The sequence below is a fragment of the Cnephaeus nilssonii genome (assembly GCF_951640355.1).
Source record: "Cnephaeus nilssonii genome assembly, chromosome: 6".
In the NCBI taxonomy this organism is placed as follows: domain Eukaryota; kingdom Metazoa; phylum Chordata; class Mammalia; order Chiroptera; family Vespertilionidae; genus Cnephaeus; species Cnephaeus nilssonii.
In genome coordinates, this window is record NC_137077.1 from 48,220,454 (window position 1) to 48,235,823 (window position 15,370).

Genomic DNA, 15,370 nt, shown 5'->3' on the forward strand with positions numbered 1-15,370 from the left:
AGAAGACTCTCTTACCCTTTGAGATAGCATGGGTGGACCTGGATTTTATTATGCTAAGCAAAATAAGCCAGTCAGAGAGAGGTGAATATCACACCATATCACTTATATGTGGGATCTACTGAACAAAGAAACTGATGAACAAAGAATGTTTAGAGACTTGGAAGCATGGAACAGACTGACAGATCTTAGAGGGCAGGGGGAGGAGGAAAGAAATTAACCAAAGAACTTATATACATATATGCATAGCCCATGGACATAGACAATAGTGCGGTGAAGGCCTGAGGTGGGACTGGTTCCAGGAGGTGAGAGGAAAAGGGGGGAAATGGGGGACAGCTATAATACTCTCAACAATAAAAATAAATATATAAAAACATTAACCTCACAGGGTGATCTAATCATAGATTTCTAACTAGGCATGTCATGGTGGGTAGTCACGCTCCAGGAATATAACTCTTTATTTTATTCATTTTTAATTTTTATTTATTGACTTTTAGATAGAAAGAGAGCAAGAGAGAGAAACATCGATTTGTTCCACTTATTTATGCATTCATTGGTTGATTCTTGTATGTGCCCTGACTGGGGATCAAACCCACATCCTTGGTGTATGGGGACAGTGCTCTAACCAACTGACCTACCTAGCCAGGGTGCATTTGAAATCTTGATTCTCAGCATTTGTCATCCGTTTTAGCTCAAATAAACTCATAAAAATTCTCTACAGCTTTGGACATTTCATTTGTAAACATGGTCTAACAATCGTTTTCTTTTGATTTCTAATTTTACATGGATATTGAATATATAGGTCAAGGCCTAGCCAGAAAAACAAAGAAGAATTGGTATGTAAAGCATGAAAAAATTTAAAGAATTTGTTGTCATAGAAGAGCTGAGAGGCCAAACGGAATGAAAGCAAGACAACCAGAGTTTAGCAACAGCAGAAACAAAGAGAGGAGATAATGTTACTGTAGCTCCAGTGCTTGTGTCACCCAAAGGAAGCTGGTGTAATAGGTCTATCATGAAAGAGAGCCATGAAGGAGATGCTTTCAGAGACACTTTCCCAATCAAACAGGAAGGAGTTGTACCTGCCTCCCGCCTTAATGTTTTTCTTTGCCTTTCTTTGTCAAACCCAGTAGAAGTCAGCAGACATAGGTACTCGGGTAAGGCAACCTCCACCCCTCACCCATTCCTTCTCACTCTACATAATTCAGAGAAGACTAAAGGAAAAGTAAACAGACCCAGGTTCAGCAGATTGATATATTTGCATCATTTTTACCATCTAAATAATATTATTTCTAATTAGAATGGCTAGAAAATACTAACCATTGATTAGAATACTTATTTTTCTGACTTTTTTTCTTTTTTGCCCTTAGTATTGACTTTTTCTTTCAGTAATTGTTTCCTTAAAATTTTCAACACATATGTTTATAAATTAACACATTCTAAAGTAAATCAATATCAATGCCCATTATGAACAGCACAAGTATCTTAAGGCTTTAACTCTGATCACTCTTCTTTCAATATGCTACTTTTGTTGTTGTTAATCCTCACCTGACAATTTTTTCCATTGATTTTTTTTTTTTTTTTTTTTTTTTTAGAGAGAGTGGAAGGGACGGGGAGAGACAGAGAGAGAAACATCGATGTGAAAGAGAGATACTGATTGGCGGCCTTCCACAGGAGACCAGACCAGAGCCAGGGATCCAGCCTGCAACCAAGGTACATGCCCTTGACCAGAACTGAACCTGTGACCCTTCAGTCCGAGGGCTGACGCTCTAACCACTGAGCAAACAGCTAGGGCTTAATATGCTATTGTTGTCCAGTATTTTCTTTTTTTGTAAAACTTCACTCATTATATATTGTTATTGTTTTATATACCTGATATCTATATATTTGCCTATGTTTACAATTTTATTTTCTCATTATGCCTCTTTTCATATTAGAGTCCTCAGTGATTTCCTTTCTTTTTTCCTCAGGAACATCCTTTAGACGTTTCTTAGTGAGGTTCTATTAGTAAACCCTCTAAATTACTCATTTACAATGCCTTTATTTCAACCTCACATTTGAAAGATAGTTTTGCTAGATGTGCACTTCTAGGTTGAGAGGTGTTTACTCTCAAAGCTTTGAAGTTGTTATTCCATTACCTTTGGTATCCATAGTTAATGTTGAGATAACTGAGAGTACAAAATGCCATTACTTTATAAGGATCTATATTCTTCAGCTGATTTTAAGATGTAATCTTTGTAGGGACTTTATTCTTCAGCTGATTTTAAGATGTAACCTTTGTCTGTGGTTTTTTGCAGTTTCACTACTATGTAAGTATGAATTTCTTTTTTAAGTATGAATTTAATTTTTGTTATCTTGCTTGGGATTCTTTCGGGTTTCTAAATCTGAGAATTGGTATCTTTTATTCAATTGTGTAAAATTCTCAACATTATCTATTTGTTACCTCTCTCCAGTCCTTTATTTTATTTTTCTGAAAGTCTGACTAGAATATGTTGGCTCTTCATGTTAGTTAACCTCTCATTTGTGGTTTCAATTTCTTTATTGCTGAGCTGCATTCTTCTTCAGAATTTTCTTAGTTCATTAGCTCTTTAGCTGGTCTAATCTGCTACTTAATCTGTCTATTGAGTTTATAATTTTAACATTTTTAATTTTATGCCTAGAAATTTTATTTAGTTCTTTTTTTAAAAAAACTCTGGCTAGTCCTAACCGGTTTGGCTCAGTGGGTAGAGCGTCGACCTGAGGACTCAAGGGTCCCAGGTTTGATTCCGGTCAAGGGCATGTACCTTGGTTGTGGGCACATACCCAGTAGGGAGTGTGCAGGAGGCAGCCAATCGATGTTTCTCTCTCATCGATGTTTCTAACTCTCTATCCCTCTCCCTTCCTCCCTGTAAAAAATCAATAAAATATATATTTTAAAAAATAGAGAAACTAGGACAGAAAAAACAAAATAAACAAACAAAAAACTTCTGGCTCATTTTAAGAGACTTTAACCTTTAGTCATATTTTGATTATTTTTATTTCTTTAAGCAGGGTAAATGAGCTTAAATTCTATATCTAATCATTTTTAAACCTAATTTTTGTGGATATGATTTCTTAGGCTCTTGTTTCTGCTAAATCCTTTAAAAAATATATTTATTATTAAATTGATTGGAGTGACATTGGTCAACATGAACATATACTATTAGGTCTCTATTTTCTCTATTGATTTCCTGTTTTCGACTTTATTGATTTCTGCTCTAATTTTCTCCCCACTACCACAATTATGCAGTTGAGTTTCCTGCATTTGGGGAAATTGCAAGGGTCAGCACATCTTGAGTGAGACAGATATGCCTAGCCCTGGGAAAACTACCCTCGTGATCCTCTATCCCCTACCAGGTAAGTATCTGTTGTAGTTTTTTAAAATTTCTTTTCTTCTGCTTACTTTGATTTTTTAAAAATTAAATCTTTATTGTTGAAAGTATTACATGAATTCCTTTTTTAATTTAATTTGCTCCTTTCTTTCTAGTTTCTCAAGGTGGAAAGCTAAGTTATTTATTTTGACTCTTCCTTTTTTTTACTAATATATGTATTCAATGATATACATTTCCCTCTAAGCACTACTTTTGCTGCAACCACAAATTTTGAATCAATAATAATAATCTTCCCAACAAAGAACAGATAGCTTCACTCGTGAGTAGTAACAAACTAAAGAGTTGATATACCCTAGGTAGGCCAGTGAAAACGTACTGCTGACCTTGCCAGCTGAAAGCAAGCTGCTTCTGGTGGTCCTCATGGAGAAAAACCATTTGCCAGATCAGTAGCTACATACCAGGTACCACAGGATGTGTTCATTTGCGCAAGCTATTACCACATCTTGTACTTCAGCTGCAATTTGAGTCACCTCCTGGTTAATATTATAATCGTCCACTGTCATTCTCCAAATCCATCTGTCTTCTACACAGGCCCAAAAAGGCACAGTGAGTAAAGATGTGGTAGGAATTTTAACACCTGCATCTTTCAGGTCCTCAATGGTGGCACTTATCTCTGTAATCCCTCTAGAAATGCAGTATTACTTTTAATTTACTATTTTTCTAGGGAGAGGCAGTTCTAGTGACTTCCACTTGGCATTTTCCCATCATATAGCCCTCACTAAGGGGACCAACGTGGGGGATTCGGCCAGCTATTGAATACGTCTATTTCATTATATATTCCAGTACTGGGAAAATAACCACAGGATGGGTTCAGGGGTCCACTGAACAAAACTGTGAGGTGAGCCTGAGCTAAAACTCCGTTTATCACCTGATTTCCATAAGTCTCTATTCTGACTGATGGACAACAGTGGACATTGGGATGGCCTACAATTAGGGTCAGTTCAGAGCCAGTGTCTAGTAGTTCCCTGAAGGTCTGATTATTTCCTTTTCCAGAATGCAGTTATTCTTGTAAATGCCATAGGTCTCTTTGGAAAAGCCTCAAGACAGATTAATAGTACAAATTTTTGGTAGTATGCTGGGGTCTTTCTTGGAGGAGGTCTCAGCCTCCCCCTTCATTCAAGGGGTTCTGGGTCTATAAACTGGGTCAAGTCTGGGAATTGATTGAGGGGTGATGACTGTCTTTTTAAAAGTTATTATTATTATTATTAATATTCACTCAAGGATATTTTTCCATTGATTTTTAGAGAGAATGGAAGGGAGGGGGAGAGACAGTGAGAGAGACACATCAATTGGTTGCCTCTCACATGCATGCCCGACCAGGGCCAGGGAACGAGCCTACAACCTAGGTACGTGCCCTTGACCAGAATCCAACCTGGGAACCTTCAGTCTGTGGGCCAATGCTCTATCCACTGAGCCACACAGGCTAGGGCCATGACTATCTATTTTTATGATTCAGGTTAGACTTTCATTCACTTGACCTAGATAATTCATAATCATCTATTTCACTTCTAGGAACACTACAATCAACTAGCCAATGCCATAGTTCTGCATAAGTCAGACTATTCTGGTTGGTGCTTTGACTCTTTTGTCCATTAAGGGAACCCTAACCATCTGGCCTTTGGTGGTTGAGTGCCACCACTTGGCTCCTGCCACCACAGGATCCAATTACTTCCATTGAATTTAGGTTTTCCAATTCAGTGACTGCAGTTCTGACTGTTAGGTCTGACCTACAGAGAAGAGCAATCACCGAGCTCTTCATGGATGCTGAGGCGCCCCTCCTAGATTTCTCACGTGCATGGTGAAAGTATGCCTTCTGGACTTACTTTCCAGAAGACATACTTTCACCATGAATAGGATGGATGAGTAGGTCTTATAACTCCCTAATCTGCAACATTAAATGCAGAACCTCTGCTTAGGGAGCCCATATCAATAAATTTGGCCTGCTCCAACTTTATGTTTCTTCCACCATTAAACCACACCCCATATATCCATTCCCACATATATCCCCTGGGTTTCAGACTACAAAAGTTAGAAAATTCAAGTAGTCCTTTTGGAGTGCAGTACACCTTCTCATGGGTCACACTATGTACCTCACCTTTAGTGGCCTGCTGTGATTTGAGTCTAGAAACAAAGACTTGTAACAGGGATAGCTCCTAAAGAGACTCAGCATTGTCTAGCATGGCTACTGCCTCAGGAGAGATTATTAGTTTCCTCAGGCAATGCAGAGTTAATCCCATCAGACAGGGATGGAGAGGCTGCTCCTAATGTGGTGGAAGGCTACTCCCCTAGCAAGAACACTCATCAGAATTTAAAGGTTCAATGTCCCAAGCTTTATCAGTACCTTTCCATACATCCCCATTCCAACTTTCATAATCCCATCCCTTCCCAATCAATGCCCTCACTTTAACATTAGCCCCTGAGTGAGAATTTGGGTTTAATTTTCAGCAGTTTCAGCCATGCAGCTACAGGAGATAGGGGTCTCCTTCAGGGTACACAAAGGCAATTTTAGGTCATTTATGTGGCACTTGAGCTGGCAGTTTGAATCCCTAAACTCATACATTTCTTTCTCCATTTTGTCCAGTGATATTAGGAGCAAATAACCAATCTCATTACATTTGTTAGTTTGCCAAAAATGTTTGAAAGTATTATATACACAATTACAAAGATTCTTGCTTTTTGTATGTGGGTGATTAGGAGTAGCTAATGGTGATATTTTGCATATTTTAATTGCCAGATTATGTCAAGGACTATCACTACTCTCTTTAATACTGGAATAGGAGTCATTCACACCTTAAACCTAATCAAATTAGTCAGCCAATTTCAGAAACTCCAAACCCAATTCAGAAAACTCATCCTTCATATTCTGATTCTTCAAAACCACTCTTGGTATTGAATTTATGATGTAGACCCATTCTGAAAGCCAGCATGCTCAAGACCCAAGAAGAACTGATGTTCTAGTTCAAGTCTGAAGGCAGGTAAAGACTAATGTCCCAGCTCAAGGCAGTGAGGCAAATGGAGTAGAGTTCCCTTTTACTCAGCCTTTTTGTTCTATTCAGGTCTTTAGTTGATTGGATTAGATCTTTACTCAGTCTACTGATCCAAGTGTTAATCTCATCCAAAAATATCTTTATAGACATATCCAAAATAATGTTTGACTAAGTATCTGGGCACCCTGTGGCCCAGTAAAGTTGACACATAAAATTAACCATCCCAACTATGAATAGAGTAAAAAAAAAAAAAGGGAGAAATATTTGCAAATTACATATTTAATAAATGGTTCATATCAAGAGTATAAAATGAATTCCTACAAATCAACAAGGACAAACTTAGTTCCAAAATGGGCAAGAGACTTGAATAGACATTTTATGAAAGACTATATACACATGGCCAATAAGCACATAGAAAGATGTTCAATCTTGCCCAACTGGTGTGGCTCAGTGGTCAACCTGTGAACCAGGAGGTCTGGGTTCGATTCCCAGTCAGGGCACATGCCCAGGTTTCAGGCTCGATACCCAGTGGGGGATGTGCAGGAGTCAGCTGATCAATGATTCTCTCTCATCATTGATGATCTATCTCTCTTTCTCGTCCTCTCTGAATTCAATAAACAATATATTTTTAAAAATGTATAAAAAAATGTTTGATCTCACTAATCATGAGGGAAATGCAAATTGAAACCACAATGAGATACTTCACACCCATTAGGATGGCTATTATCACAAAAAGAAAAACACAGAACATAACAAGTGTTAGTGAAAATGTGGAGAAATTGAAACCTTTGTTAACTGCTGATAGGAATGTAAAATGAATGATGCTGCCACTACAGAAAACAATGTTCGATTAAAAACAGAATTACCATATTACCTAGCAATTCTGTTCCTGAGTATATAAAAAATTAAAAGCAGGGACTTGAATAGATATCTGAATTCCAGTGTTCATAGTAGCATTACTCACAATAGTAAAGAGGTGGAAGCTATCCAAATGTCTATTGATGAATGAATGGATAAACAAAATGTGATATTCTATATAATAAAAGGCTAATATGCAAATTGTCCCTTCGGGAGTTTGACCGACTGGGAGGAGTTTGACCAGCCTGGAGTTTGACTGCCCACTATGATGTGTGCTGACCATTGGGGGCAGCGTAGAATGAAGGAAGGCCCTGGCCAGCAGCCGGCAGCTAGGGGAAGGGAGGTCCCGGCCAGCAGCTGTAAGGCCACAATTGACCCTGATCGCTGGCCAGGCCTAGCCATGCACAAATTTTATGCACCGGGCCTCTAGTATACATATAATGGAATATTACACAACTTTAAAAAGAAAGGCAATTCTGATACATGCTACAACAATAGATGAATTTTTAAAAATGGTAAGTGATATAAATCACGCACAAAAGAACAAATACTTTATGATTCCACTTACATAAGTTATATAGAGTAGACAAATGCATAGAGACAGAGAATAAAATGGTGTTTGCCAGAGTTTGGGGGTGGGAGGGGAATAGGTAGTTATTGTTTAACTAGAGGCCCGGTGCACGAAATTCGTGCATGGGGGGGTTGTCCCTCAACCCAGCCTGCACCCTCTCCAATCTGGGACCCCTAGGGATGTCCGACTGCCAATTTAGGCCTGATCCCGGCTTGCAGTCAGACATTCCTCTCACAATCCAACACTGCTGGCTCCCAACCGCTCACTTGCCTGCCTGCCTGCCTGATTGCCCCTAACTGCTTTTGCCTGCCAGCCTAATCACGCCCTAACCACTCCCCTGCCAACCTGATAGAAGCCTAACTGCTCCGCTGCCGGCCCGATTGCCCCTAACTGCCCTCCCTTGCAGGCCTGGTCACCTTCAACTGCCCTCTCCTGCAGGCCTGGTCTCCCCCAACTGCCCTCCCCTGCAGGCCTGGTCCTCCCCAACTGCCCTCTCCTGCTGGCCCAGTAACTCCTAACTGCCTTCCCCTGCTGGCCTGATTGCCCACAACTGCCCTCCTCTCCCGGCCCGGTCACCCCTAACTGCCCTTTCCTGCTGGCCTGATCGCCCACAACTGCCCTCCCCTGCCAGCCATCTTGTGGCGGCCATCTTGTGTCCACATGGGGGCAGCCATCTTGTGTGTTGGAGTGACGGTCAATTTGCATATTACTCTTTTATTAGATAGGATGGGTCAGAGTTTCTGTTTGGGATGGTGAGAAAGTTCTGAAAATAGTGATGATGGTTACACAACATTGTAAATGTACTTAATGCTACTGAATTGTACAATTAAAAATAGTTAAGATTGAAAATTTTATTTATACTTTAGCACAATAAAAAATTGAAAAATAAGGAATTGCCTGTTTAAAGCAAAAGTAACAGGAATGTAATAAATAATGAGTTTATAATGTACATAGTAGTATAATAAAAATATCACAAATGGCCCAGGCTGGGTGGCTCAGTTGATTGGAGTGTACACCAAAAGATTGTGGGTTCAGTCCCCAGTCAGGGCACATATGGAAGGCAACTGATCAATGTTTCTCTTTCACATCAATGTTTCTCTCTCTCTCTCTCTCTCTCTCTCTCTCTCTCTCTCTCTCTCCCCCCTCCTTCTTCTCTCTAAAATAAATAAACATATCTTCAGGTGAGGAATTATATATATATCACTAATGCCAGGAGGTGAGGGAGATAGAATATTGCTATAAGGTTCATACACTGTTCATGAAGTAGTATAATAAAAAAAAAAAGAAGTAGTATAATCCCATTTGAAAATAGATGGTGGTAATTTAAATATCTATACTATAAACCAGTGATGGTGAACCTATGACACGCGTAGCCATTTCTGATGACACGCGGCCGCTGAGGCGGCCGCATGCCGAGGATGAAACATTTGCTGCTCCTGAGGATGAAACATTTGCGACTAGAGTCTTGCAGTAAGACACTAGTCGCAAATGTTTCATCCTCCCCTATTAGACACTCTGTGCCGGAGGTCTGTAGGCCAAAACAACAGAAGTCCGGCATAGAGTGTCTAGTTCTGGGACTTCCAGTTAAGCCGGGATCTTTGCCCTCACTTCCACCGGCAGAGCAGGGAGCAGCGGAATGCAGCGGGGGATGCATCTCTGGGGGCCCTGCCATTACCAGTAACCAAATAACAGTTAACCACAGCAACCATTATCTACTGTTCTGGGGTGTCATGGATTTCTAATCCATCATTACTGAGATAAGTGAGGGGGAGGCTGGGAGAGGCGTGCTATGGGTGCCGTTTCCCGCCATTAGAAATAGTGGCAGCCATTTTAATTCACATAAGGAACACAATCTTGCTCCATAGTGCAGACTCCATTTCACCACTATTACTGTTGTGCATCCTTATTAACCCCTATTTCTGCTTATTAACCCTGCCCTTTCCTAAAAGACGGTTATATGCACCATTTTGTGGTTAGTTAGTCTAATTAACCCCTAATTGCCTGCAGGCCTAACAAGCTATCTATAATTCTATCTCTGTCACTGCCCCCCTGATGGAGAACCCAAAAAATAAAAAACTAAGGTTAAGTAAAGGAAGTGGTAGTAGCAGTGGCCGACCCTTTCAAGAGACATGGACCGAGATGTATGGCTTTATAGAAAACAATGGCAGATCGTTTTGCATCCTATGTACTGAAACAGTAGTAAGCAGAACGTGGAATATAAATAAACATTTTGAAACTAATCATTCCCAGCTCTTGGAAAAAAGTGAGGATGAAAGGAAGGAATACATTTCCAGGCAGCTACACCTTTATAAGAGCCAATCTAATTCCATCCTTAAATTTATGAAAGGCTCTACAAATTTAACATCTGCAAGTTTGAGCATTGCTCACTCTATAGCTCATCATGGAAAAGCACTCAGTGAGGGAGAATTTATTAAAGAAACTCTCCTAAGATGTGCACCAGTTCTATTTCACGATATGCAGAATAAATATGCAATTATTGAGAGAATATCTGAGTTACCACTCAGTAGAAATATCATAAAAGACCGAATAATGAGACTGAACACAAGCATACAACATCAATTAAAGAGAGACATAAGGAAGTGTAAATATTTTTCGATCTCTCTTGATGAAACTACTGATGTCATATCACATGCTCAGTTGGCCATTATTGGTCGATATTCTGATGGTCTCACAATGAGAGAAGAGTTGATAAAGTTAGTATCAGTGTCAACAAGTAAATCAGGAAGCGAAATATGTAAGGTTGTTATACAAACATTTCGTGACCTAAGCATTGATATCTCTAAAGTTGTGTCAGTGACGACAGATGGGGCACCGAATATGGTGGGGGAAAAAGTCAGATTTGTCAAATTGTTTACAGAAGCTATTGGACATCCAATTGTGCCTTTTCATTGTATTATCCATCAGGAGGCTTTATGTGCCAAGGCAGGATTCACTGACTTAAACGACTTAATGTCAGTTGTTACAAAAATAGTTAATTTAATAGCTGCTCACCCCCTTCACAAGCGAGAATTTTCAGCACTTTTACTGGAGGTTGATTCCACCTACAGTGGACTGCTGATGTACAATAATGTAAGATGGCTGAGCCGAGGCAAAGTTCTTGAGCGCTTTGTGGAGTGCTTTGAAGAAATTAAGGTATTTCTTGATGATAAGGATCTGGGAAACTTTCCTCAGCTTAATGTTAATAAGTGGGTCAACACCCTGATGTTTTTTACAGATCTCTCTGTTCATATTAATGAACTGAACTTAAAGTTACAAGATTTTGGCAAAAGTATTGACGTTATGTTTGGATACATAAAAGCTTTTGAAAGTAAAGTTAAAATTTTCAAGCGAGATGTAGAAACTAAAACTTATAAGTATTTTCCTCGAGTAACAAAGTATTTTGAGAAGGCCAGTGCAGCTGTACAAAATGAAATGGAACTCTTACATATGAAGTACCAGCATGTTTTAGACTCATAACTTGACCAGTTTAGTGATAGATTTAGCCAATTTAGAAGTCTAGAACAGACCATGAAAATAATTAAGTATCCTGATGTAGTAGCCTACAGTAGTTTGGAATTAAATGGTTTCCAATGGATGCAAATTGATGATTTGGAGATGCAACTTGCAGAATTTCAAGACAGTATCTGGGCTCAGGTGTTTGTTGACTTGAGGTCAAAGCTTGAGAATCTGGAAAGGTGCCGCTTGGAGAATCAAGAGGAGTGCCACTACGAACAGGAAATTTGGAGTGCCTGGAACCGACTACCAGACACTTTTAGCACCCTGAAAAATATAGCAATGGCTTTACTCACAATTTTTCCCTCTACATACTTTTGTGAGGCCTTATTCTCAGCGTTAAATAATATCAAAACCAACAAAAGAAACAGATTGACATGCCGAGGCCAGTTTGGCTCAGTGGATAGAGCGTCGGCCTGCGGACTCAAGGGTCCTGGGTTCGATTCCGGCAAGGGCATGTACCTTGGTTGCGGGCACATCCCCAGTAGGGGGTGTGCAGGAGGCAGCTGATCGATGTTTGTCTCTCATCGATGTTTCTAACTCTCTATCCCTCTCTCTTCCTCTCTGTAAAAAAATCAATAAAAAATTAAAAAAAAGAAAGAAACAGATTGACAGATGAAGTTAGTAGCGCTTGCTTGGGCCTGAAGTGTACAAAATACCAACCTTCAATTGAAGATTTAGCCAATGAAATTCAGCAACAAAAAAGTCACTAATAGGCAGGTTAGTTAAAGAATTCCCCCTCTCCCTCACTTATCTTAGTTCACGGCACCCCACACAAGCTAAATAATATCAAGACCAACAAAAGAAACTGACTGACGGATGAACAAAGAAGTCACTAAGCAGGTAAGTTAAATATTTAGTTTTTGGTTTATTAAATACAATTATATATAACAATTATACATTTATGTTATTTAAACTATAAATATCGTGAAATAATGTTTTTTCCTCAAAGTGACACACTACCCGAGCTATGCTCAGTTTTTTGGCGAAGTTTGACACACCAAGCTCAAAAGGTTGCCCATCACTGCTATAAACCCTACAGCAACCACTAAAAAGTTGAAATATAATTATAGCTAATAAGCCAATAAAAGAAATAAAATAATCATAAAAATATATTGAATCTAAAAGAAGTCAGAAAAAGAATAAAAACCCCACATGAGACATACAAAACAAATAGCAAGATGGTAAATTTAAATCTAACCATATCAATAATCACATTAAATATCAATGGTCTAAACATCCAATTAAAAGGCAGAGATTGTCAGGTTGGATAAAAAAGAAACCCAATTAGCCGTAGCTGGTTTGGCTCAGTGGATAGAGTGTCCACCTGTGGACTAAAGGGTCCTGGGTTCAATTCTGGTCAAGGGCACATGCCCAGGTTGCAGGGTCAATCCCCAGTAGGGGCATGCAGGAGGTGGTCGGTTGGTGATTCTCTCTCATTATTGATGTTTCTACCTCTCCCTCTTCCTTCCTCTCTGAAATCAATTTAAATTTTTTAAAAATAAAAATAAATTAAAAAATGGGGTTGGGGGGGCTCTAAGCAGTAACCTTGGCCCTGGCAGGGTAACTCAGTTGGTTAGAGCATTGTCTGATACACCAAGGTTTCAGGTTTGATTCCTGGTCAGGGCACTATAAGAATCAACCAATGAATGCATAAATAAGTGGAACAACAAATCAATGTTTCTCTCTCTCTCTCCCTCAAATCAATTTTTTAAAATAAAAAAGTAAAGTAACCTCACAGAGTGATCTGATTATAACTTCCTAACTGGGCAGGTCATGCATATAACTTTTTTAGTAGACAGTTTATTTTTTTAAGCTAGCCTTGTCCATTGTTTTCTTTGTGCATTTAGGTTTACACACCTTTGCAATAAGCATAACCACTCTCAAGAGAGCACATAAACTTGTTAACTACACTGTAATCCAATAATCTTTTTTTTTAATTGAGGCTTTTTATTGTTGTTTTTCTTCCTTTTTTTTTTTTTTTTTTTTTTTTAATTAAGGGTCCCTTACTGGTCCTGCTTCCATGAGTGGCCAAGACCAGGTGGAAAAGGGGAGGGGAACCAGGCAGCATGGGGAAGGGTTATCTTCACAACATTCCATTTATACATAGAACTAAACAGACAGGCACAGAGTCACTATTGCGGTTAGAAGTTGGCAGCATGGGAAAGCGGGCGGGAGGAACAGGTTGCAAGTAGGGGTGTCGTTAAAAAAAAAATACAGGCCCTCTCCAAAACTGGGGTGCCTGGGGTAGGGAAGACTTGGTCTGTTTCAACCCAAGAGGAATCAGAAGATCAAAAGCTGTTTAAAGCTGTCAGGGGTGGAGGGAGGAGGAAGGTCCAGGGGGTGGGAGGCTGTTGGCAACTGGGTGAAGGGATTGCCCTCCCCCTGCTGGCATCCCTCCAGCCCCTCCGGTCTGGCAGAAGGGGGGCAGCCTGCAACCCCCCACAGGCAGGTCTGGGGCTGCCAGATGCTCCAGGCAGGGGGCTGGAGGGGGCTCCCAAGGGCTTGCCCTCCAGGGAGATGACAGCACTACCCCCCAGCTTCTCTGCCAGAGTGCAGCGGTCCTTGACTTCCTCGTAGCAGTTTGCTTGTAATTCATGCTTGATCCCCGTAAGCTTCTTCTTGATGGCATCCTTGGAGCTGGCATAGATCATTTTGCTCTTAAGAGGCGCAGACTCAGGGGCCCAGAAGATAAACACCAGGTCCTCCCTCTTGCTCTCCTTGGTCTCATAGGTCGCATCATACAGGGCGTAGCGGCAGTCTTGGTCCGGCAGCGTCTTGACGAAGGTGGCGTAGGGGTCGTCTACTGTCTGGCCCACATCACCTACCAGGATCTCCTTGCCCTCTTCCAGAATGATGTTCTTCTTGTCTTCACTCAGGCAGAGGAGCACCGCCTTCTTGCCCTTCTTCACCTCCTCTGGTGTCGAGGACTTACGTACCTTCATGTCATTGAACACTTTGGTGACTCCATCAGAGACAGCCACACCAGAGGCCGTTTCCGGAAGCTAAAGGAGATAGCAAGAAGAGCCTGGAAAGACGAGAGCCGCTGCAGCTGCTGCCGGGATCCGACTGCCAATAACCTTGTTAACTACACTATAATCCAACCCCCATCCATCTTGCTTTCTCGCACCTTCATGGAATCTTATGTTCCCTCCTTAGTTCAAATGCATAGAAGAAACTGCAAAACTGTTATTCTCTGAAGCAACTGTCATCAGTTTGGGCTCAAACAAACTCTTATAAAACTATCTACAGCCCTGGTCTGGTAGGTCAGTTGGTGAGAGTGTCATCCCAATGGGCCATGGTTGGGAGTCCGATCCCCCATCAGAGCACATACAAAAGTCAACAAATGAATGCATGAATAAGTGGAACAATAAATCAATCTCTCTCTCTCTCTCTCTCTCTCTCTCTCTCTCTTTCTCTCTCTCTCTCTCTCTCTCTCTCTCGCTCGCTCGTTTCTTACATTCACATTATTCATAGAGTACTCCACTAAACAACAGAATAAAAATTGTGCATACATAGCATTTACTAATAGAGACCATATTCTGAACCATAAAACAAATCTCAAGAAATTTACAAAGATTCAGATCATATGAAATAAGTTCTCTGAATGCAAAAATACTGAATTACAAATACAATTTTTAAATCTCCAAATATTTGTAAACTAAATAACACTCTTCTAAATAACTAATGGTTCAAAGAAAAAAAAATAAAAAGGGAAAGTATTGAAAACTGAATAAACGCTAGCCAGTTTGACTCAGTGGGTAGACTGTTGGTCTGAGGACTGAAGAATCCTGGGTTCAATTCTGGTCAAAGGCACAGGCCTGGCTTTTGGGCTTGATCCCCAGTTGGGGGCATGCAGGAGGAAGCAGATCAATGATTCTCTCTCATATCCTTTCTATCTCTCTCTCTCCTTTCCTCTCTGAGATCAATAAAAAATATATTTAAAAAAGAAAAGAAAACTGAATAAAATAAAAGCAGAGCACTTTTAGTTTTATTTGCAGAGGGGGAAATATATGGAACAAAACACTTACTGCAAA

General features: G+C 40.2%; 1 protein-coding gene and 1 long non-coding RNA gene across 2 annotated transcripts in view; one reads left to right on the forward strand and one right to left on the reverse strand.

Moving 5' to 3' along the window:
• Positions 1-15,370, reverse strand: part of FAM186A (family with sequence similarity 186 member A) — a gene marked incomplete at its 3' end in the record, with an annotated part of 87,581 nt that overhangs the window by 68,101 nt on the left and 4,110 nt on the right. Inside the window, exons 2-3 of the mRNA XM_079773769.1 lie at positions 13,843-14,338; positions 3,803-3,927 (exon numbers count right to left, since the gene is read on the reverse strand). Coding sequence (XP_079629895.1) covers positions 3,803-3,927; positions 13,843-14,338 — 621 coding nt within the window. The remainder of the gene's footprint in view (positions 1-3,802; positions 3,928-13,842; positions 14,339-15,370) is intronic.
• Positions 1,606-14,812, forward strand: LOC307101259. The gene is made up of 3 exons (XR_013813653.1): positions 1,606-1,707; positions 3,263-3,369; positions 14,213-14,812. It is a non-coding gene; the product is annotated as an uncharacterized lncRNA (long non-coding RNA).